General features: G+C 42.7%; 1 protein-coding gene across 2 annotated transcripts in view; it reads left to right on the forward strand.

The window, feature by feature from the left end:
- The window catches only part of LOC125458954 (importin subunit alpha-4-like), an 87,527-nt gene that overhangs the window by 35,449 nt on the left and 26,474 nt on the right, over window positions 1-25,604 (forward strand). For both annotated transcript variants that reach the window (XM_059651303.1, XM_059651304.1), the window contains 4 exons: window positions 17,352-17,447; window positions 18,492-18,577; window positions 19,352-19,438; window positions 25,135-25,304. In XM_059651303.1, coding sequence (XP_059507286.1) covers window positions 17,352-17,447; window positions 18,492-18,577; window positions 19,352-19,438; window positions 25,135-25,304 — 439 coding nt within the window. The remainder of the gene's footprint in view (window positions 1-17,351; window positions 17,448-18,491; window positions 18,578-19,351; window positions 19,439-25,134; window positions 25,305-25,604) is intronic.

Genomic DNA, 25,604 nt, shown 5'->3' on the forward strand with positions numbered 1-25,604 from the left:
ATGTAGATAGGCCGACGCGAGGGGAGGCCATATTGGATTTGCTACTTGGCAATGAATCAGGCCAGGTGTCAGATCTCTTGGTGGGAGACCATTTTGGTGATAGTGATCACAATTCTCTTACCTTTACTGCAGTCATGGAGAAGGATAGGAGCAGACGGTATGGGAAAGTATTTAATTAGGGGAGGGGGAATTACAATGCTATTAGGCAAGAACTATGGAACACCAATTGGGATCAGATATTCTCAGGGAAATGCACAACAGAAATGTGGAGATTGTTTAGCGAACAGTTGCTGCAAGCACTGGTTAGGTTTGTCCCACTGAGGCAAGGAAGGGATGGTAAGGTGAAGGAACTTTGGATGACAAGTCATGTGGAACATCTAGTCAAGAGGAAGAAGGAAGCTTCTTTAAGGTTGACGAAGCAAGGATCAGACAGGGCTCTAGAGGTCTACAAGGTAGACAGGAAGGAACTGAAGAATGGACTGAGGAGAGCGAGAAGGGGGCATGAAAAAGCCTTGGCAGGTAGGATCAAGGAAAACTCCAAGTCGTTCAATGCTTCTGTGAGGAACAAGAGGCTGGCCAGAGTGAAGGTAGGGCCAATCAGGGATAGTGGAGGGAACTTGTGAGTGGAGTCAGAGGAGATAGGGGAGGTCTTTTCATTTTTAATGAATACTTTGCTTCAGTATTCACCAGTGAGAGGGAACTTGATGTTTGTGAGGACAGCATGAAACCGGCAAATATGCTTGAGCAGTTGATGTTAGGAAGAAGAATGTGCAAGAAATTTTGAAAATCCTGAGGATAAATAAGACCCCTGGGCCAGACGGGATATACCTAAGGTTTCTATGGGAAGTGAGGGAAGAGATTGCTGCCCCTTTGGTGATGATGTTTGTGAACTCACTGCCCCCTGGAGTAGTACCAGATGATTAGAGGGTGGCAAATGTCATTCCCTTGTTCAATCCTGGGAATTACAGACCAGTTAGTCATACTTCTGTAGTGGGCAAATTATTGGAGAGGATTCTGAGAGATAGTACTTATGATTATTTGGAAAAGCACAGTTTGGTTAGAAATACTCGGAGTGGCTTTGTGAGGGGCAGATCATGACTCACAAGTCTTATTGAGTTCTTTGAGGATGTGACAAAATACATTGATGAAGACAGAGCAGTGGATGTGTATATTTGGATTTTAACAAGGCATTTGAAAGGTTACCCATGGTAGGCTGATTCAGAAAATAAGGAGGCATGGGGTTCAGTGAAATGGGCTGTCTGACTACAAAACTGGCTGTCCAATAGAAGATAGAGGATGGTAGTGGATGGAAAGTATTAAGCCTGGAGCTCAGTGACCAGTGGCGTGCCGCATGAATCTGCTCTATGACCTCTGCTGATTGTGATCTTTATAAATGACTTGGATGAGGAAGTGGAAGGGTGGGTTAGTAAGTTTGCCAATGACAGGAACGTTGGTGGAATTGTGGATAGTGTTGGAGGGCCGTTGTAGGTTGCAGCAGGACATTGACAGGATGCAGAGCTGTTCAAAGAAGTGGCAGGTAGAATTCAACCAAGAAAAATGTGAAATGATTCATTTTGGAAGGTCAAATTTGAATGCAGAATACAGGATTAACGGCAGAATTCTTGGCAGTGTGGAGGAACAGAGGGATCTCGGGATCCACGGCCAAATATCCCTCAAAGCGGCTGCCCAAGTTGACAGAATTGTTAAGGTGTTTGGTGTCAGAGATAATGGGAACTGCAGATGCTGGAGATTCCAAGATAATAAAATGTGAGGCTGGATGAACACAGCAGGCCAAGCAGCATCTCAGGAGCACAAAAGCTGACGTTTCGGGCCTAGACCCTTCATCAGAGAGCCTCTGATGAAGGTGTTTGGTGTGTTGGCTTTCATTGGCAAGGGAATTGAGTTTAAGAACTACGAGATTATGCTGCTGCTGTATAAAACCCCGGTTAGACCACACTTGGAATATTGTGCTCAGTTTTCATCACCTCATTATAGGAAGGACGTGGAAGTTTTAAGAGAGGGTATAGAGGAGATTTACCAGGATGCTGCCTGGACTGGAGGGCAGGTCTTATGAAGAAAGGTTGAGGGATAAAGGGCTTTTTTTCATTGGAGCAAAGAAGGATGAAAGGTGACTTGATGGAGGTTTACAAGATGATGGGCATAGATAGAGTGAATAGCCAGAGACTTTTTCCCAGAGTGGAAATTACTATTATTGGGGGGGGGGGGGGGGGCATAATTTTAAGATGATAGGAGAAAGGTATAGTGGGAGATGTCAGAGCTAGGTTCTTCACACAGAGTGGTGGGTGTGTGGAATGCACTACTGGCAGTAGTAGCGGAATCAGATGCATTAGAGATATTTAAGCGACTCTTGAATAGACACATGAATGACAGTAAGATGTAGGATATGCAAGATAGTTTGATCTTAGAGTAGGATATTAAGTCGGCACAACATTGTGGGCTGAAGGGCCTGTATTGTGCTGAACTGTTCTATGTTCTGTGTTCTAAAAGAAGTGACCAGTTGATGCATTGCCTTTAATTTTTGAAAGTGCCCTTAATTCAGGGATGATTCCATTAGATTGGAGAATTGTGGATGTAACTCCTCCACTCAAAAAAGTGGAGACTACGGGCTAGCTAATCTCTTGTCTATGGTATGGAATAGAACATAGAAAAGTACAGCACAGTTCAGGCCCTTCGGCCCATGATGTTGTGCCGTGGAATAATCCTAATCCAAAACTAAAATAACCGAACCTACATTCCCCTCAATTCATTGCTGTCCATGTGCATGTCCAGCAGTCGCTTAAATGTCACTAATGACTCTGCTTCCACGACTACCACTGGCAAACTATTCCATGTGCTCACAACTCTCTGGGTGAAGAACCTCCTGATGTCTCCTCTATACCTTCCTCCTAACACCTTAAAACTATGACACCTCGTGGCAGTCAATCCTGCCCTGGGGAAAAGTCTCTGGCTATCAACTCTATCCATGCCTCCCATTACCTTATACACCTCGATCAGGTCACCTCTCTTCCTCCTTCTCTCCAGAGAGAAAAGTCCGGGCTCAGTCAACCTCTCCTTGTAAGACAAGCCCTCCAGTCCAGGCAGCATCCTGGTAAACCTCCTTTGCATCTTCTCCAAAGCCTCCACATCTTTCCAATAATAGGGCGACCAGAACCGGACACAATATTCCAAGTGTGGTCTCACCAGGGTTTTGTAGAGCTGCAGCATAACCTCGCGGCTCTTAAACTCGATCCCCCTGTTAATGAAAGCCAAAACACCATATGCTTTCTTAACAACCTTATCCACCTGGGTGGCAACTTTGAGGGAGCTATGCACTTGAACACCAAGATCCCGCTGTTCTTCCACACTGCCGAGAATCCTGCCTTTAATCCTATATTCAGCATTTAAGTTTGATCTTCCAAAATGCATCACTTCACATTTATCCAGGTTGAACTCCATCTGCCATTTCTCAGCCCAGCTCTGCATTCTGTCAATGTCTCGCTGAAGCCTGCAATAGCCCTCGATACTATCAACGGCACCTCCAACGTTTGTGTCATCAGCAAACATACTAACCCATCCCTCAATCTCCTCATCCAAGTCATTTATAAAAACTCCAAAGAGCAGAGGCCCAAGAACAGAGCCCTGCGGGACACCACTCAGCACTGACCTCCAGGCAGAATACTTACCATCTACAACCACTCTCTGCCTCCTGTCAGCCAACCAATTCTGAATCCAGACAGCCAAATCACCCTGTATCCCACACCTCCGGACTTTATGAATGAGCCTGCTGTGGGGAACCTTATCAAATGCCTTGCTGAAGTCCACGTACACCACATCCACCGCTCGACCCTCGTCAACCTGTCTCGTGACTTCCTCAAAGAGCTCAATAAGATTTGTGAGGCATGACCTGCCCCTCACAACGCCATGCTGACTCCCTTTAATCATGCTATGCTTTTCCAAATAGTCATAAATCCTATCCCTCAGAATTCTTTCCAAAACCTTGCTGACCACAGACATAAGACTGACTGGTCTGTAATTTCCCTATTTCCTTTCTTGAAAAGAGGAACAACATTTGCCTCCCTCCAATCTTCTGGTACGATTCCCATGGAGAGTGAGGAAGCAAAGATCTTCACCAGCGGCTTAGCAACCTCCTTTCTCGTTTCCTGGAGCAACCTAGGATAAATCTGGTCTGGCCCTGGGGATTTATCAATCTTAATGTTTGCCAAAATTTCCAGCACGTCAACTTCCTCAATCTTGATCTGTTCAAGCCCGTTTTCCTGCTCCTCCAAGTTCTCATTCACAACAAGGCCCCTTTCCTTAGTGAAAACCGAAGCAAAAAGCTCATTTAGGGCTTCCCCTATCTGCTCAGACTCCACGCACAAGTTCCCTACGCTATCCCTGATCAGCCCTACCCTCTCCCTGATCATTCTCTTATTCCTCACGTATGAGTAAAATGCCTTTGGGTTCTCCCTAATCCTTCCTGCCAAGCCTTTTTCGTGCCTCTTCAGTCCACTTTTGAGCTCCTTCCGAGTAAGCCTGTAACCCTCGAAAGCTGTGCTGGACCCTTGCTTCCTCCACGTTACGTACACTGCCTTTTTCTTTTTGACAAGAGGCAACTCTGTACCCGTCATCCAACGCTCCTTAATCTTACCCCTTACCTGTCTCAGAGGTACAAATTTATACATCACTCGCAACAGCTGCTCCTTAAACAGCCTCCACATGCCTGCTGTGCTCTTTCTGTGGAACATTTGCTCCCAATCTGTACTTCCCAACTCCTCTCTGATAGCGTCATAGTTTCCTTTTCCCCAGTTAAATATCTTCCGCTGGTAACTGCTCCTTTCCCTTCCCATGGCTATGGTAAATGTGAGGCTGTTGTGGTCACTGTCGCCAAAGTGTTCTCCCACCAGGAGATCTGACACCTGTCCTGGCTCATTGCTGAGCCCCAAATCCAAAATGGCCTCCCCCCTCGTCGGCCTGTCCACATACTGAGTAAGGAAACCCTCCTGAACACACCTGACAAAAACGGCTCCATCCAAACCATCTGCACCAAGGAGGTTCCAATCTATATTGGGAAACTTGAAGTCACCCATAACGACAACCCTGCTACGTTTGCACTTTTCAACAATCTGCCGGCCTATGAGTTCTTCGATCTCCCTACTGCTATTTGGGGGTCTGTAGAAAACCCCCAGTGAGGTGACTGCTCCCTTGCTGTTCCTAACTTCCACCCATACTGACTCAGTCGATAAACCTTCCTCGGCAACCTCAGTCCATACCACCTCAGTAGACGAGTCCTCATCAAAACTTCTTTCAGCCACTGTTATACTGTCCTTGACCAACAAAGCCACACCTCCCCCTCTTTTACCACCTTCCCTGACCTTAATGAAAGACCTAAACCCTGGAACCTGCAACATCCATTCCTGACCCTACTCTATCCATGTCTCCGAAATGGCCACAACATCGAAGTCTCAGGTACCTATCCAAGCTGCAAGCTCACCTACCTTAATCCGGATACACCTGGCATTAAAGTAGACACATTTCAATCCAGTTTACTGTCTGCCAGCACACTCCTGTGACAGTGAGGTCCTGACCATATCCTCCCTACGCTCATCCTCCTGTGTACTAGGAATGTGTTAGAAGCTATTATGAAAGACATTATCGCAGGACACTTAGAAAAGTTGAATGTAATTGGGTAGAGTCAACATGATTTTCTGAAAGGGAAATGGTGTTTGTTCAACTTATCTCAGTTTTTTGAGGAAGTAATATGCTGTGAATATAAGGAAACCATTGGATCTACTGTGTTTAGATTTCCAGAAGGCATTTGAAAGCTTCAAATGTTATCATGGAAAATGGAAGCTAATGGTGGCAGTACAGTAGTGTAGCATTGGCTAGCTAACAATGTGTGTGTCGAGCCTACACGAACAAAACCGTAAAGATACTACTCATCACACTACCCTACATCAGGAACACGTCGGAACTCACCACAAGACTCCTACGATTGCTGGGCATCAGAGTGGCAAACGAGTTGTGAGCGCAAGGAATACTTTGCCAGTGGAAGTCGTGGAAGCCGAGTCATAGTGACATTTAAGCGACTGCTGGACATGCACATGGACAGCAGTGAATTGAGGGGAATTTAGGTTAGGTTATTTTATTTTTGGATTAGGATTATTCCACGGCACAACTTCGTGGGCCGAAGGGCCTGTACAGTGCTGTACTTTTCTATGTTCTGTGTTCTATAAGCCCACGTCAATCCTACAACAACTGCTCACCTGAACTAAAGACCCACTCCCTACCACGAACAGGACCAATGTCATCTACAAGATCCTCTGCAGAGACTGTGAGAAAACTACATCGGACAAACAGGAAGGAAACTAACGACAACAGTACATGAATACCAACTGACTACAAAAAGACACGACCAATACTCGCTCATCTCAATCCACATGGACAAGGAGAACCACCACTTCGACTGGGACAACACCAAGATCCTGGGACAGACAAGGCAGAGACAAGCACAAGGATTCCTGGAAGCATGGCACTCCACAAAGCATGCTATTAATAAACACATTGAACTCAATCCCATATACATTCCACTACGAAGGAAAACCGGAAGTGAGGCAATCCATCTCAATGGACCCTAGAATTTAAAAACCAGGCAGAAGAACACACCGACGCTTCATCGGAGGCTGCACTGTGGATGTTACCCAGCGTGGTATAGAAACATAATCAAAACAAGACACCAACCCAGCGAATCAACCAACCTCAACAACCTTAATTCTGATACTATAGCAGCACTTGGAACAGTGCAAGCATCTCTCAGTCATTGGTAACTTACTGGTCTTCATCGAGAGATCAGTTACGCCAAGAACACTCAGCTTGATATTCTTCAATGCATGCCCACCTACCAAAGAATTTTGGGAATTACAAAGTGATGTACGAGGATGCAACAATCAATTTGGTGGCCAGGCTTCACCACTCCCAAGAAGATATGGTTGCTAACTGCATTCCTTTGCTATAAACAAACAAGATCAAAAAGAACCCATTGTTAACTTTCTTATCAGTACTCTGGAAGCAACTGGGAATGGATTTGTTTGGCTTCAAGGTTATATAGTTGTTGTAACTATCGATTGTTATTCAAGATAGATTGAGGTTAACTATTTGCATAATAAGACAGCAGATACAGTATCCAATCCCTCAAAATACGTTTACAGACGAAAAAGCAGCAGATGCTGGAATCCAAAGTAGACAAACAGGAGGCTGGAAGAACACAGCAGGCTAGGCAGCGTCTGGATGAAAGGAGCATTTAACGTTTTGGGTATTACTCTTCTTCAGCCCCAAAATGTTGACTGCTGCTTTCCTCTGGATGCTACCTGGCTTGCTGTGTTCTTTCCAGCCTCCTGTTTGTCTACCTCAAAAGACATTATTCTGCATTCAAGACCCTGAATGTTGTTGTGTCATATGTTGGACCAAAGTTTGCAGCTGAGTTGATAATATAGTAGCATTGTGGCTGGGCTGTTAATCCAGAGACCCAAGTAATGTTCTGTTGGCCCGCTTTGGAATCCCACAACTGGAGATATTGGCATTTGAATTCAATTAAAACTCAAATTAAAATTCTGATAATGTCCTAACCCTACCCATTGTTGATTGTCATTAGAAAACATTCATTGATGTTATTTAAGAAAGGAAATTTACCATGCTTACCTGGTCTGAACTACATTATCATTTCAGACTCTCAGCAATATCTCAACCTCCCTCTTTAAAGGTTGAGCAAAACCCTCAGTGGCATTCAAGGCTAACAAATGCTGACACAGTCTGTAATGCCCTCAACCCATGAATGTGTAATAAAAAATGAGCCATTCCAAAATTGAACATCCTTTCATTCATGTTACCACTTCAGCTGGACAGGTGAATGAAGGGTATGAGTGGTTAAAGTTTGAGGAGACGAATTCCTGTTCCTAATTTATAAGAAGACCTCAATCTTACTGGATTGAATGATCGATCCTCACCGCTCAAAATGGATTATCACCATCAGAAATATTTTAGATAGGAGAGTGAGAACACAACTTTCATCTCTGTTACTTTAAAACCCAATGTTGTAGAGAGCAACAAAGAGAGTAAATCATCCTGAAGAAGAGTAAAGAGACAACCATGACCAAAAATTCAATAACTTGAAAAGATCACAAGTTACCAGAGCTGAAGCTGTTGAGTAAGACCAACAGAGACAAGGTGTAATTATTGGAAATACACCACAATTATGATTGCATCAAACATACAGTAGTTACCTGTTGATTGATTATCTACTTTGTGTAGTTCAGAGCAAAGTTGCTAAGATAATGTGCATTAACCAGTGATCAAAACTATGCAAGATTTTTTAAACTTCCGTTCTCGAGGGAACCACAGGGTGGTAGCACCAGCTTGTGTTTGAATTTTCCTAAATCTATCATTTATCACTGTTCACAATTAATCCGCAAAATTTCAAAGGTCTCTTCAAATTGGTATTGTACAAGGATAAAATCTTTTTAAAAACCCCACTCTTGTGAGCAGGGCCAACAAAAAAGACATCACTCCAATGCCAGCACTGCCCCAGATTTTATGAAAAATAGTGTGTTCAAAAAAGCTGACTTTTTAATCTACTTTAACTGCAGGGGATTTAATTAATGCACCAATGCAAGGCTGGAGATACTGCTGATATTCGGGCAGTCCTGGATTGGTTTGTGGATAGTGAAAAAGGATAGATTTAGAGAAACTCAAACCCAAGCTTGTGCTGCCATCCAGTGGTTCTCTCAGTAACATAAAAGTTCGGAAAATCTTTTAGAATTTCAATATCTGGTTTATACATTTTATCTAAGTATCCTCGCTCTGAACTACACAAGTCGAGAATAGGTCAACAGTTTACAGTTGTATGTTTAGGTCCGGTGAATAGAGAGAAGTGGATTAAACAAATGTTCATGTTAATTTATTTAGGGTGATGATGGCTTCATGGTATTATGGCTAGATTATTAATCATGAGACTTCAGAAGTGTTCTGGGAACCAAGCTCAAAATTCCGCCCCCTACATGGCAGATGGTGGAATTTGAATTCTAAAAAAAATTCTGCAATTAAAAGTCAAATGATGACCATGGAATCATTGTTGATTGTTGGAAAAATCCATCTTGTTCACTAATATCCTTTGGGGAAGAAACTGCTATCTTTACCTGCTCTATGTGTGACTCCAGACCCATAGCAATGTGGGTTGTTCTTAACTGCCCTCTGAATAATTAGGGGTGGGCAACAAATGCTGGCCCCCATCTCCTGTGAATGAAGAAGAAAAAGTTTTTATTTCTTGAATGTTAGATTTAGTTATCTAATTTAGGCAGTCGACCATTTATAAGGAGTTTTCAGGTGGCTGAATCAACATAGAACGTAGAACATTACAGCACAGTACAGGCCCTTCGGCCCTCGATGTTGTGCCGACCTGTCATACCAATCTCAAGCCCATCTAACCTACACTATTCCATGTACGTCCATATGCTTATCCAATGACGACTTAAATGTACCTAAAGTTGGCAAATCTACTACCGTTGCAGGCAAAGTGTTCCATTCCCTTACTACTCTCTGAGTAGAGAAACTACCTCTGACACCTGTCTGATATCTTTCACCCCTCAATTTAAAGCTATGCCCCCTCGTGCTTGGCGTCACCATCCTAGGAAAAAGGCTCTCCCTATCCACCCTATCTAACCCTGTGATTATTTTATATGTCTCAATTAAGTCACCTCTCAACCTTCTTCTCTCTCATGAAAACAGCCTCAAGTCCCTCAGCCTTTCCTTGTAAGACCTTCCCTCCATACCAGGCAACATCCTAGTAAATCTCTGCACCCTTTCCAAAGCTTCCACATCCTTCTTATAATGCGGTGATCAGAACTGTACGCAACACTCCAAGTTTGTTAAGGACCTGTAGTTTAGATGTGATAATTAATTAGACAAGAAACATATACAATTCAGGATGGTTTACTGATACCAGAGGATGAACTTGCAGTTGACAGAGTATGTATTCATGCCATTAGAGTTATGAAAACAGCATTTTGCTCACTAACCAAAGTATTAGGGTACTCCTGACTGGGTTGTCTTCTGCCTCTCCTGGTCCACCTGAATCTGGAGGAGGCAGCCGCCTAGTGACCACTGCCACCTGATGAAAACTGCTGTCTTCTAGCTCTGATTCTCTGCACTTGGTGATACACCCTGTCCAAGACTGACAAACCACGCTGTGTCAACCACTTGTTTGAATCTTTTTTGGTAATGTGCTAAAGAAATGTTTTTAAAAACCTGTCAGCAGAAACAGTTAACTCTGTGGTCTGAGAAGAGGCAGAGTCAAACATTCACCGAGTGACAATTTTGCAAGTTTTGTTTCAAGAATCACAGAACTTTACTGTAATTTCAAACTTTCTTTTTAAAAAGAGATTTTGCCTTTGCCCAGATATTCTCATTGTCTCAGAACCTTTATTTTGTAAGTTCTCTCTCACCCAAGTTTTTTTTCCTATACTTAGGATTCTAAAACCAGAAGAATTAAAGTGGGACAGCAGCTTAAAAAAAAAAGCAAATCTATAATCATTACCCCTTTGATCCCTTAAAACAGTTCTCTAGTTCTAAGTTCAAATTGGATTTTTGCCAAACTTCAGTTTATTTGCATCTTTTGAGAACAAATTGCAGCTTTTCATAGCGTAGAACAAGTGTTAAATTTTTCTTTTTAAACTCTTCCCCTTAAACTAATTAATTTTGAATATGTGACATTTTTAGACCAGTCCTGTTTTAACTTTGATTGGAGCTGAATGGAACGGGTCTTCTCATTTTGTTAAATCTACTGCTTTGAGTCAGGATACAGATTTTGGGTAGTGGTGGATATTTTCCTGGCTATTTACATCACTATCTTTCTGGTCCTCTACTGCCTTAACTTTATTGGAGGAAAAGGGACTTGTATAAGCTTGTGACAACATTAGTGTGTCCCTTTCTAGTCCCTTGGGTTGGCACGGTGGTTCAGTGGTTAGCACTGCAGCCTCACAGCGCCAAGTACCCGGGTTTGATTCCAGCCACGGGCGACTCTCTGTGTGGAGTTTGCACATTCTTCCCACGTCTGCATGGGTTTCCTCCGGGTGCTCCAGTTTCGTCCCACAGTCCAGAGATGTGCAGGATAGGTGAATTGGCCATGCTAAATTGCCCATAGTGTTCAGGTGTGTGTGGGTTATAGGGGGATGGGTCTGGGTGGGATGCTTCAAGGGCGGTGTGGACTTGTTGGGCCGAAGGGCCTGTTTCCACACTGTAGGGAATCTAATCTAATCTTCTGCCTTTGTTCTTTCCCTGTCCCACGTGACAGTGTTTGCCAGCTTTGCCTTCTTACATCGGGGCATTGAGGAAACACTCTCAACTATTCTTCAGTACAGCCCAACTCTAACTGCCTTGGCCCAGGTGGCATCTGCAACCTATCAGTTCAAAGAACCGTTGCCCCGACAAATTTGATTTTATCTCAATATGGAGCAAAGTGTGTTTCGTGTTCTAATTTGTCATTTTTGGTACTCTCTATCTGTAAATCAGTATCTAATTCCTGTGTTGGTTCCAGTAGTATTTTCTATTGGATAGAACAGCACCACTTTCCTGCTAGCCATCACTTTTCCTTTGTAGCTTATTTAATAACTTCAGTAGCTTTTTATTTCCCTTATTAATGGACACTGTAGGCTAACATATTCTAGACTATTTCTTAATCAGTCGTAACTTTTCAGAAAGCCTATCAAAAGGCACACTTGTAATTTCCTTGGCACACTTCTGCAACTTCCAGTACAATTCTCTCTGCTGATGCTTGTATTTTTTTCTGTTAAACTGTCTATTAGTTGTGCTGTACAATTTTCCAATGCCATTGTAATTCTTGTTTCACTAAAGGGTTACTCTACACATGCTTCACTACAATCTCAGACTTTTGCTTCTCAAAATTTAGTCACCAATGCCTCCGCTTCAGTGATAATCACACTTCTGGCACCAACTATTTGATGTTGGCAACTTGAGACCACAGTTCCTTAATATAGTCGGTTGACCATTCAGAAGGAATTTTCAGACAGTTAATTGTTAAACAGCAATTAAAGTACAATACATTTTTGCCTAATTAAGTAATGGATATGACCTGTGATGGTTGATGTTTTGCTTATACCAGAGGACAAAGACACAGTTGGCAGCGAGTGCGTCAATCTCATTAAGGTTGCCAGGCTGTATCCTGCTCTATAGTTGAAGTTTTAAGGAACTTTGCCCTTCGTTGTCTTCGTCCTTTCCTCTCTGTCTTTCACCAGGAGGAAACTGTCTGACAAGAACCACCACTTAAAAGAGCACCCGCTCTGGTTCTGAGCACTGAGTGATACTCCCTGTTTTAGGGCTGGCAGTCTACACTCTGTGTCACTCACTTGTCTGAATTCTTTTGAGCCACTGAGTGTGTGAGGCAGCTACTCACCATGTCACAGTGACCATTGTTGTTCTTCTTGGGAAGAGAGATATCTGCTGAACCTGCAGTTACATGAGCTGCCATGCTACACAGGAAATATTTTTAAACATCATCTTCAAAGGGACACCAATTTTCCATCATAATGTCACAATTTCTGCCCCTACTGCAATATGTCCGCAACGGAAGATTGAGACCTACAGTCTTAGTGTGATGAAATATTTTCACACAATGCCTTGAATAGAAAGGAAGACAGATTAAGTACCTCCAACCTTAATAACACTTTCAAATCTGAGGGCCAGACTTTGCAGTGGTAACGACAGTGAAATTGTAAGCTTTCATTGTCATTGCTATATTGACAGGATCTTCAAAAGGCTACCTATCTGCCAAATAATGTGGAAATTCAAACTTGCTGTTGGTGATTCCCTAGAGAATGTGTTGTTGAGATCTCTTCCTCCCAGACACACCCCAGCGCAATTGCGAACCAATTAATTGACAAAAATTTCCATTTCTATCTCACTGTAAATGCCTTTCACAGAGTTGCACTTTGCTGAAAGAAGTGTAACTATATTTTAGTATCCACAGGGTAGATAAATACAAACTATTTCCACTGATCGGAGCTTTGAGAACGAGGAGGCCTAGTACAAAAATTAGGACTAGACTGTTTGGGAGAGACGTTAGAAGGCTATACACAAAGGGTGCTAGGGATTTGGAGCATTCTTCCACAGAGGGCAGTTATGCTAGGTCATTGTCATTTTGAATCTGAGACCACCATTTTTTTGTAAAATATAGGTATTAAGGATTATCAGCCAAAGGCAGTTATGTAGAGTGAAGCTACATCTTAGCCACAATCTCACAGAATAATGGATTAGGGCCTAAATGGCCTATATTTAACAGTATGCCAACTTATAACTACTAATAAAGACCCTTTCTTCAATATTGGAAAACGAGTTTCATATTTGTTGAATGTCAAATTTCTCTATTGTGATTAAAAAAAAGTCCACACTTTTAAAAAGGCTTATGTTGATATTTCAGCTTGCAACATTATTGTTCCATAATTAGTTGTTGCCCCATCTGATCAGCTCAATTAAAAGTGAAGCTAGTAGGGGCTTTTACATTTCTATGCCTTGCTGTGTGAATGCCTCATTTTGACTGGCTGCTTGCTTCTGCTTGGTTACCACTTTAAATTGGTATTGGGAAAGCAGAAAGCCACCCGACAGCTTTCTTCAAGGCCGACACTCACTACAGATCACAGATCATAATTAAATGTAACACGAGACATGGGATTGTTCCGTATAAAGAATGAGTACAAGATGTGGATACTAAAGCAATATTTGAACTTCCATAATCCTTAGGAGCAGGAGTAGAGCATTCACCATTTTAAATCTGTTCGGAACTGAAACAATCAAAGTTGCAAAAAAGCATAACGAATGGGACAAAATCAGAAATTTCAGGAAAAAGCTCAGCAGGTCTGCCATCATCTTTGGAGAGAAAGCAGAGTTGATGTTTTGGGTCCAGTGACTCTTCTTTGGAATAGTGAGTGAGGTTGTGTGGAATTGATGAGAAAGTGTCAGCCACCATGACATTCTCAATGTTTACATCCAATGCCATTTGCCAAGTTAATCCCTGTCAGCTTCACACCAGTAGTGGGAAAACTGATGGAGACCATAATACAGAAAAGGGTAAACATACATTTAGAGAAGATTAAGTTTATAATAGACAGTCAGTGTGGCTTTGTCAAGGGCAGGTCATGTCTGACAAACTTAATTGAATTCTTTGGGGAGGTGACACTGGCAGTGGAAGAGGATACTGCTATGGATGTTTTTAATTTGGATTTTCAGAAATCGGTTAATACCATGCCCAATGGCTGGAGAGTGGGACCAGCTGGGTAGGTCTTTTGGGACCCAGTTCAGACATGATGGGTCAAATGCCATCTTTTTGTTCTATAAGAATTTTATGATTCTGTTCCTCACCAAGTACATATAAAATGCACACATCTTGTTTCGCTTTGGATTGATTCACTCTTCTGGGTATTTGATCACTTTTTTTATTCAGAGTAATATCTCTGAGAAACTAAATTTTGCTTGAAATTGACTTTATAACTTAGAAACAGAAAATTTATAGCATAGAAATACACCATTCTGCCTTTCCTGTCCATGCCAGCTGAGAAGGGTTTTCCAACTTAATCCCATTTAATAGGTCTTGCTCTGTAACATGTTTCAAGTAGCTGTCCAAGTACAAAGAAAGTACAGCAAGGAATATGCCCTTCAGCCCACCAAACCTGCGCTAATTCTTAATCCTTATTTTGACAACTTCCTGTACGCAGTTTCTATCCGTTTGTTTGCCTCTTGTTCATGTGCACATCAAGGTAAACCTTAAATGTTGCTAATGTTTAAAGGTGCTTCCACCTCCTCCACTGGCAATACATTCCAGGCACTGTGTGAGACGTTTTCCTGGCACTTCTCCCCTAAACTTTCCTCTTCTCACCTTGAACCTGTGCTTTCTTGTGGTTGACCTTTCCAACCTGGGAAAAACCTCCAAATATCCTTGCTATGTATGTTTTGTGGATCCCTATCAGGTCTCTATTGAGCCTCCGTGTTTCTGGTATAAACAACCAGGGTTTATCCAATCTCTCCTTATAACTAAAACCATTCAGACCAAGCAACGTCCTATTAAACCTTCTCTGCACCCTGTCCAAAGCACCCATGTTCTTCTGGTAGTGGGGCAAACAGAACTACACACGATATTCCAAATGTGGCCTAACTAAAGTTTTGTACAGCTATAACTAACTTGCCGACTTTTATATTTGATACCCTGGATGATGAAGGCAAGCATGCCTTCTTGACCACCTTATCCACCTGTGTTGCCACTTTCAGGGATCCTTGAGCTCGTATGCCCAGATCCCTTAGTATGTCAGCACGGTGGCTCAGTGGTTAGCACTGCTGCCTCACAGTGCCAGGGACCCAGGTTCGGTTCCACCCTCGGGCATCTGTCTATGTGGAATTTGCGCATTCTCCCTGTGTCTGCATGGGTTTCCTCCCACAGTCCAAAATGTGCAGGTTAGGTGGATTGGCCGTGCTAACTTGCCCATAGTGTTTGGGGATGTGTAGATTAGGTGGGTTATAGGGGCTGGGTCTGGATGGGATGCTCAGTATGGACTTGTTGGGCTGAAGGGCCTGTTTCCACACTGTAGGGATTCTTTGATATCAGTGTTCCCAAGTAGCCTGCCATTTATTGTACAAATTGCACTTGAATTTGATCTCCAAAATGCACCACCCCTCATTTGTCCAAATGAAACTCTATCTGCCATTTCTTAGAATCCCTACAGTGTGGGAACAGGCCCTACGGCCTAATAAATCCACACCAACCCTAACAGCATTCTACCCAGACCCATCACCCTATAACCTTCCTAATCTACACGTTCCTGAATACTATGGGCAATCTAGCATAGCCAATCTACCTACCCTGCACATCTTTGGACTGTGGGAGGAAAACCACGCAGACACAGGGAGAATGTGCACTCTCCACACAGACAGTTGCCTGAGGGTGGAACTGAACCTGGGTCCTTGGCACTGTGAGGCAACAGTGCTAACCACTGAGCCACTGTGCTGCCACTCTGCCAAGATTTACAAACTATCTGTATCCCACTATATCTTTTGACAATCCTCCTTGCTACCTGCAACTCCACATGTTTAGTGTCATCTGCAAACTTGCTAATCAGACCATCTACATTTTCGTCCAGATCATTTTTGTATATTACAAACAACAAAGTGTGCCTTTAAATAAGATGAATGTTTCTATCTTGAGAGCTTTGTTCATGAATTAGGTAAAAGCAGTAGTGGGGGTCCTTCTGTGGAGTGATTTTTGTTATTATGTGTTTATGCAGGGTGAGTATTGCTAGCAAGGCCTGTGGCTGTCACATTGTCCAGTCTGAGGATAAACACATGGCCAGAGACTGACAAAGTGGAGAGCTCCTTCTGTCAAGTTTACTATAGACACGGTGAAGATGTGAGCACTGCATTTATTATCCATTCTGAATGAGCCATGTCTTTGAACTGCTGCAGTTCATGTGCTGTAGATAAATCCACTGAAGGAACCACAATATGTTTCCAAATCAGGGTACTAAATGTCTTGGAGAGGACCTTGCAGACGGTAGTGTTCCCATGTTTTTGCTGACCTCGTCCTTCACAGATGAAAGTGATTGTGGGCGTAGAAGTTGCCAAAAAGAAGAGTTAGTGAATTTCTGCTGTACGTCTAGTAGATGACATGTACTGCTGCCTCTGTATGGTGGTGGTGAAGGGAGTAAATGTTGAAGGTGGTGGATGTGATGCCAGTCAAGCAGACTGCTTTGTCCTGGATGGTGTCAAGCTTCTTGAGTGTTATTGGAGCTGCACCGTCCAGGCAAGTGGGGAGTATTCCATCATTCCGCCTCCTTTACTTGTGCCTTGGAGATTGTGGACAGGCTTTGAGGAGTCAGGAAGTGAGTTACTCGCCACAGTATTCCCAGCTTCTCACCTGTTCTTAAATCCATTGTATATATATAGCTAGTCCAGTTGAGTTTCTGGTCGGTGATCAGTATTTTGGAGCTCAGATCTTCCATCTTCACAGAATTTTTTCAACACCTGCACAAGTTCCAAATGAAATAATATTAAGAAGTTAAATATATATGTTTAATTACAAAACTGATTTTTTTTTACTGTGTCATGCTATTGAGGTCTGTAAATTTTTTCTCAAATGGCACAAGAGCCGGTTGTCATATATTGACCAAAGAAGTCAACTGCTAGAAATTGAGATATTGTGCAGTAAATGAAAGTTATGCTGAAGTTCTGTTTTAAGTCATACCTAATTTAGCTCATCATAATGTTCAAAGTGTAACATATGTTTGCCCAATTTCTTTTTGCAGAAAACTTCTGTCAAGTGACAGGAACCCACCCATCGATGACTTAATCAACTCTGGAATCTTGCCGATCCTTGTTCAATGTCTTGAAAGAGACGAAAAGTATGTATTGTGCTTGTGTGATAATTTGACTGAGTTTCATGTGTTCTTAAAGTATCAATGTCAGCTCTCCTGCAATATGATACCCCTTCTTATCCCTCTATTACTCCTGTGTTTGCTGACATTTTAGCAACTTTTATAAAATGATGCACCAATGAGCACCTATGAAAATGTGTCTGGAGTTTTCCATGTGTGGAGAACAACCTTTTGTTACTTGGAAAATCATTTCTTTTCCTGAGGTTCCCTCAGTTTCAAGCATACTTTGTGTAAATGTCTTCCCCAAGTGCTGACTATTTTCTTAATGCAGCCAGCTGTTTGGATATGAGCATACAGTTGTTTGACAATGCAGCACTCACTTACTTCTGGTCCTCTAACAATGTGGCACTCCCTCAGTGCTAACCCTCGGACAGTGCGGCACTTCCTGAGTACTGACCCTTCAACAGTGCTGTGCTCCATCGTACTGACCTTCTAATCATGCAGTGCTCCCTCAGCACTGACCCTCTGACAGTGTAGTGCTGCCTCAGCATATTGATCTTCTGACACAGCAGTGTTCCTCATCATCGGTGCTCCAGCAGTGGTCTGCTCACTTTGTACTGCCCCAGTACGGCACTTTCTCAAAAGGCCCCTCTGACAGTATAGCATGCCCTCCATGCTACCCTTCTGACAGTATAGCCATCCATCACTATTGACCCTTTGACAGTGCAATATTCTATCTGTACTCACTCTCTGACAGTGCAGCACTCCCTCAGTACTGACTGTCTGACAGTGCAGCGTTCCAATATCGCTGACCCTCCGACAATATAGCACTTCCTCAGTATTGACCGTCTGATAGAGCAGTATGTCCTCAGTACTGTAGTGGCTGTGCAGATTATGTGGTGGTATAGTGACTGAATCCTCAACATTCTGGCTTGAAGGTAAATGGGTTATTGCTGAACCAAGTCTAATCTGGTTAATTTAGAATTGTAACATAAATTCTGTCTGAGAAGTATTTAACACAAGATTATTTGTATTAACCCATGCAGTTCTTCTTTGCTCCCATTTGTGCAGCCCTTCACTCCAGTTTGAAGCAGCGTGGGCATTGACCAACATAGCATCAGGAACATCAGCACAAACACAGGCTGTAGTCAAAGCTAGTAAGTGTTCAAACAAGCTGTATGTCATCTGCTGTTATAGGGCAGTCATTGTTTCAGAAATTTGTTTTGACTTTGTTGTTTGAGTATGGTCTCACCATCCCACTTGTATGAAAAATGTTTACTGGAAATTTCGGCATGGAGTACAGGAGCAGAAGGCTGATCGATCTGAAGAGTTTGGAGTTTATTCTAACTGCAGATCAAGAAAGGAAAACTGATTTGCAAAATGAGATTATAGCTGGAAAGTTATCCTAGAATAAGCCTCTTAGAGCTCTGGAAATTTGTTTATCAGCAATGATTATTGAAGATCCAGGCGTTAGAATACACTGCATGATTTCAAAAGGAAGGATGTTTGGCTCCTGGGAAATGTCAGTGTTTAAATGTTTCAATGCTGGGCACAATTGATTAATGAGATTGAACTGTTTCCAAGTTGAGCAGAAGTGTTCTTTTGGGGTTACCAGTTTCACTGGGAGGTGTGTGCTGAAGAAAGCTGTTGCAATATCAACTGAAATTAATGAGTCCAGTTTCTAATAAGTTTACAATGTTTTTGTCTGTAACTTTGACTATAAATGCATGCGATCTTTCAGTGATGTCTAGCTTATTTACACTAGAGATTTGTCAGTTTTATATGCAGTGATATCTGAACTATCTCGGTTTGTGAGCACCTTACAGGAAATGACTCACTTGCAGTCATTGTTTCACTAATGGAGTAAAAAGAATTGAAGTAAATACACTGCCTAGACATTGTAATGACTGAGCCTCAATGTTCTATTACAGATGCTGTGCCTTATTTCCTGAGGTTGTTGCACTCACCACATCAAAATGTCTGTGAGCAAGCAGTTTGGGCTCTGGGCAACATAATAGGTAAGAACCTAACCAGCTGAAGACTATTGCAATGAAGGTTGTTTGATAGCTAGGATAATGTGGGCAGAGAGGATGTTCTTGTAATTTTGGTCTCCCCCTCAAGCAGAAGCATCTCTGCACCTGCTGATGAAACTCCCACTTCAGCCTAAAGACCATTTATTAAAAATTCACTCCTGGGATATGGCAATCACAGGCTGGACCAGCACTTATTGCCCGTCCTTTAGGACCTGATCAGCTTGACAGGTAATGCAGCTGCTAAGCCACTCTTAGCGGTGGACTTTGAAATCCCCCACCCAGAATACATTTTGGACTTGCCACCCTCCGTGCTTCCTCCAAATGTAGGTCAATGTAGATAGAGGAGCAGTGATTTATCAGGCGAGGGAGGACAGTATGGTAATCAGCAGGAGGTTTCTTTGCCCATGTTTAGCCTGAAACCATGTGACTCCATGGGGTCTAGAGTCAATGTTGAGCCTCCCAGGGCAACTGTCTCCTGACTGTATACCACTGTGCTGCCACCTCTACTGGGACTATACTGTCAGTGGGACAGGACATATCCAGAGATGGTTATGCTGGTATTGGGAACATCGCTTGTAAGGTATGATTCTGTGAGAGTGACTGTGTCAGGCTATTGCTTGAAACATCTCTACCAAGTTTGGACTGGCCCCCAGATGTTAGTCAGGAGGACTTGGCAGGGTCACAGGGCTGTTTCTGCAGCTGTCTTTTCCAGTATTTAGTTTGATGCCAGGTGTTCTGTCCATTTCCTTTTTTTTCAGTCATTTGTGGGATATAGGTCCAGCTGGCTAGCCAGCATTTATTGCTTGTCCCTACTTGCTTTTGAGAAGGTGGTGCCTTCTTGAACTGTTACAGTCTAGATCATGTGGGTTGACACAAAATACCATTAGGGAGGGAATTGCAGGATTTTCCCAGCAACAGTGAAAGAAAAGTGGCATATTTCCAATTGTTGAGACTTTGTAGCAGCCATTACAATTGAGTGGCTTATTGGGCCATTTCAGAGGGTAGTTGACAGTCAGCTGCATTGCTGTGGGTTTGGAGTCTCATGTAGGCCAGACCAGATGAGGATGGCAGCTCCCGTTCCATTATGGCTTATTTTGACAATTAACAATGGTTTAATGGTCATCAGTAGATTCTTATTTCCAGATACTTATTATTGAATTCAAATTCCACCATCTGCCAAGGTGGCATTCAAACCTGGGACTCCAGAACATTTGAGTTTCTAGAATAATAGACTATTGGTAATACTGCTAGGCCACCAATCTATCTCTTTCTTCAATATCCTCAATGACTTGGCTTCCACAGCCTTCTGCGGCAATGAGTTCCACAGATTCACTACCCTCTGGCTGAAGAAATTTCTCTTCATCTCAGTTCTAAAGGGTTGTCCAATCACTCTGAGGCTGTACCCTTTGTGTCCTATTCACTCCTACTATTGGAAACATCTCCACATCCACTCTTTCCAGGCCTCTTAGTATTCTGTAAGATTCAATGAGATTCTCCCCTCATCCTGCTAAACTCTATGGATTACAGATGTAAAGTCCTCAACTGCTCCATATTTGATAAGCCCTTCATCCCCAGGATCATTCTTGTAAACCCCTCTGGAGCCCCCTCCAACACCAGCACAGCCTTCCTTAGACACAGGTCTCAAAACTGCTCACAATATTCCAAATGTGGGCTGACCAGAACCTTATACAGCCTCAGCAGTACATCCCTGCTATTGTATTCTAACCCTCATGAAATGAATGCTAGCATTACATTTGCCTTCCTAAATGCTAACTGAACCGGCATATTTACCTTAAGAGAATCCTGAATTTGGACTTCCAAGTCTCTTTGCCCTTCAGATTTCCAAAGCCTTCCCCATTTAAAAAACAATCTATGCCTCTGTTCTTCCTACAAAATCGTATAGCCTCATACTTTCCCATGTTGTATTCCATTTGCCATGCCTTTGCCCAAACTCCTAGCCCGTCCAAGTCCTTTTGTAGCCTCCCTGCTTTCTCAACACGACCTGTCCCTTCACTTACCTTTGTGAATAGTTGTGGTCCCAACACTGACCCCTGCAGAACTCCACTAGTCACGGGCTGCTATCACGAAAAAGATCCCCAATTCTATGCCTACAGCCAATCAATACCTTGCCCCTAACACCATTGGGTCTTATCTTATTTAGCAGTCTCCTGTGTGGCACTTTGTCAATGGCCTGGAAATCCGCATAGATCACTCCCACTGGCTCTCCTCTGTGTAACTTGCTCATTACCTTCTCAAAAAATTCAAACAGATTTGTCAGGCATGACCTCCTGTGAAGAAGCCAACTGACTCCACCCTATTTTAGCCTGCTGTTTCAAGTTCTTCGCAGTCTCATTCTTAATGGTGCACTCTCAAACCATACCAATGACCAAGGTCCGGCTAACCAGCCTATAGCTTCCCGCCTTTTGCCTCCTTTTGTTCTTAAACAGGAGTGTGACATTAGTCATTTTCCATTCTTTGGGACCCTCCCTGACCCCAGTGATTCTTGAAAGATCACCACTAGTGCCGCTACAATCTCCTCAGCTATCACCTTTAGAACTCTAAGATATGGTCCATCTAGACTGGCTGCTTTATTCACCTTCAGACATTTCAGCTTCCCCAGCACCTTTTCCTGAGTGATGGCCATTACACCCACCTCTGTCCCCTGACTATCCTGAAGTTCTGATCTGCTGGTGTCTTCCACTATGAAGACTGATACAAAGTACCTATTCAGTTCTTCCACTGTTTCTTTGTTCCCCAGTTCTACTTTTCCAGCCTCATTTTCCAGCAGTCCAATGTGCAGCCTTGCCTCTGTCTTATCTTTATATATCTTTAAAGATTCTTGCAATCTCCTTTTGTATTCTAGCTGACTTATGCTCATTTTTCATCTTCTCCATCCTTATTGCTTTTTTGGTTATCCTTTGTTCATTTTAAAAGAAACCTACAGCACAGGAACAGGCCCTTCGGCCCTCCAAGCCTGCGCCGATCAAGATTTTTAAAGGCTTCCCAGTATGTTTCTTCCTCCTTGCAATGAATTTCTGCTGTGCCTCCTGAATCTTCCCCAGAAACTCCTGCCATTGCTGCTTCAGTCTTTCCTGCTCAGCTGCCCTTCCAATCAACTCAGGCCAGCTCCTCCCTTGTCATCATAGTTACCTTTATTCAATTGTGATTCTGTTCTATCCGTTATATATACCTTTGCAATCTCCTGATTTAGTTTCTTCCCCACATCTGACTACTGCTAGGAGTCTGTACACAACTCCCATCAGGGTCTTTTTCCCTTTGCGGCTCCTCAACTCTACCTACCCGGATACTACACCTTCTGACCCTATATCACTTCTTGCTATCGATACCAGTGATTCTCTGGCAATTTCTACTTTTCTTTCAGTTCCTCAGCATCAGCAATTCTTTGTTTTGTTTTGAGTATAGAGATAAGATACGCTATTGTCACAGCATTGGCTTTTGATAAGCTTCCACAGTGGAGTTTAGTGTAGTGATTGTAACGAGGTCAGGTAGGTAGACTTCATAAAATATGAGTTTCCTGATTGGGGCTGTTAATCTGGTCCAATCAGGGAGCTCTGGCTGACAGATATCAACAGGAATGTGAGAAATTCTGTTCAATTTGAGAGCTGGCTCTGAAAAAGCCAGACCAGCATCACATACTTTGTACGTGTAAATAAAGAGTGACTCAATGATGGGATACTGGCCTCTGTGGAGTTATTTCAGTTAGTAAGCAAAAATCAGACACTTGGAATAGGGGTGATGTACTACTGTGGATGAGAATTGGTTAATAGAAAGTAGTGATTAGAAATACATGCATGATTCTTAGGGCAACAGGTTGTCACTTATGAGATGCAGCAAGGATCATTGCTGGACCCACAACTGTTTGCAATCTATATAAATGATTTAGACACAGGTATCATTGAGGGGGCATAGCTTTAAATTGAGGGGTGGACGATATAGGACAGATGTCAGAGGCAGTTTCTTTACTCAGAGAGTAGTAAGGAAATGGAACGCTTTGCCTGCAACGGTAGTAGATTTGCCAACTTTAGGTACATTTAAGTCGTCATTGGATAAGGATATGGACGTACATGGAATAGTGTAGGTTAGATGTGCTTCAGATCGGTATGACAGGTCGGCACAACATCGAGGGCCAACGGGCCTGTGCTATGCTGTTATGTTCTATGTAATTTTCCAAGTTTGTTGATAACACAATTCATTAGGAAGGTAATAAAATGTGAGGCTGGATGAACACAGCAGGCCAAGCAGCACCCCAGGAGCACTCTGATGAAGGGTCTAGGCCCGGGGCGTCGGCTTTTGTGCTCCTGGGGTGCTGCTTGGCCTGCTGTGTTCATCCAGCCTCACATTTTATTATCTTGGAATTCTCCAGCATCTGCAGTTCCCATTATCTCTCATTAGGAAGGTAAGTTGACAGGAATATGCAGGGAGGCTTCAGGGACTAGGACAGGCTAAGTGCATGGTTAGGAACATGGCAAATGGGATAAAATATAAATAAGTCTGAAGTTATTCAATTTTGCCAGAAAGTCAGAAGATTTCTTAAAAGGGAAAGTACGAGTCAAGCAATTACGAAGGTAAAAGATACGTTGGCCTTCATCACAAGGGGATTTAAGTTCAGAAGCAAGTATGTGTTATTGCAACTGTGTAGCACCTTGGTGAGACTACATCTGGAATATTTTCTCTAGTTTTAGCCTCCTTATTTAAGGAAGGATATAACTGCTATGGAGGGAGTGCAACAGAGGTCTACCAAGTTAATTCTTGGGATGGCAGAATTGGTTTACAAGGAAAGGTTGAAGAAGCTAGCTCTGTATTCTGCAGAGTTTCAAAGAATCATATCCTAGAAACTTACAAAATTCTTACAGGTGTGACAGGGGGGTAGATGTTCCTGAGAGGTTTCCTCTGGCTAGTGAATCGAGACCAGAGGAAATATTCTCAGGAGAAGGCGTAAGCCAATAACGCTGAGATGAGGAGGAATTTCATTCATTAGAGGCTAGGGAAACTTTGGAATTTTTTACCCAGAAAACTGTAGGGACTCAGTCATTGAGCAGGTTAAAAGCAGAAATTGATGGATTTCTGGAGACCGATGATATCAAGGGATAGTAAGAGAAATGGCATTGAGATGGATAGCCAGCCATAATCTCATTGAATGGGGGACTAGGTTCAGGAAGTTGAATGGTTTATTCCCAGATCTATGACAGGCATTCCTCTCTTAGTCCTTAATCTCTAGTAGATGACAATCATGGAGTGGAGGTAAATTTCCCAGAGTATTTCTTATCTGAATTAACCTTGTTATTTTCTCTATTTGCTCTGTCCCCAGAAATTGCACGCATTGGGGCTAGCAATTGTAGGGTAGGCATATCTGTCCAGCTTTTCTTTTACTGTTGTTTGTTGATTCAGGAAAGTTAGAAAAATTGCATTTTAGTCAGGAAGTAACTGAGGACCTGGATGCTCCTTAATGACAGTGAGTATCACAAACTCTTCAATATGGCTTACACCAAAAGTAGTGTGACGTGTACTGGTGCAATTTGGAGGGTTTTTTTGTATGTTTGTGTGTGTATAGTGTGTGTATGTGTGTGTGAGAGAGAGAGAGTATGTGTGTGTGCACGTGAGGGGAATCTGTAATATATTGACCCCTTGTTTCTCTATGTTGAAATCTTCCTACGGTTCAGGTGATGGACCTCAGTGTAGAGACTACGTCATCAGTCTAGGAGTGATAAAGCCCCTGCTCTCGTTTATTAATCCTTCGATCCCAATCAGCTTTTTAAGGAATGTCACATGGGTTATTGTCAATCTGTGCAGAAATAAAGACCCGGCACCACCAGGAGAAACCATTCAGGAGGTAGGTTTCATTCACCAGCTCCTGCTGCTGTGCTTCCTGTATTGAGAAAGATGGGCATTGCTTCACCATCAAACCTTAATGTTGTGTGTTTTGTTATTACATTTGTAGCAGATTTTTTTGTCACTCCAATTTTCCTTTCCTGCTGGGTTGTTAGTGTAGCAACTATTAGAAACCTGATTCTGGGGCAGTGGCAAAATAACTCTGCCAGTATATATTGTGCTTATGTGAAATAGTTTATTGGCTGCAGTCAACAAATTCACTAGGAACCCCTGAATAAAGTGTGATGTAGCAACTGTACCT

This window comes from Stegostoma tigrinum, chromosome 15 (genome assembly GCF_030684315.1).
Source record: "Stegostoma tigrinum isolate sSteTig4 chromosome 15, sSteTig4.hap1, whole genome shotgun sequence".
Lineage (NCBI taxonomy): Eukaryota > Metazoa > Chordata > Chondrichthyes > Orectolobiformes > Stegostomatidae > Stegostoma > Stegostoma tigrinum.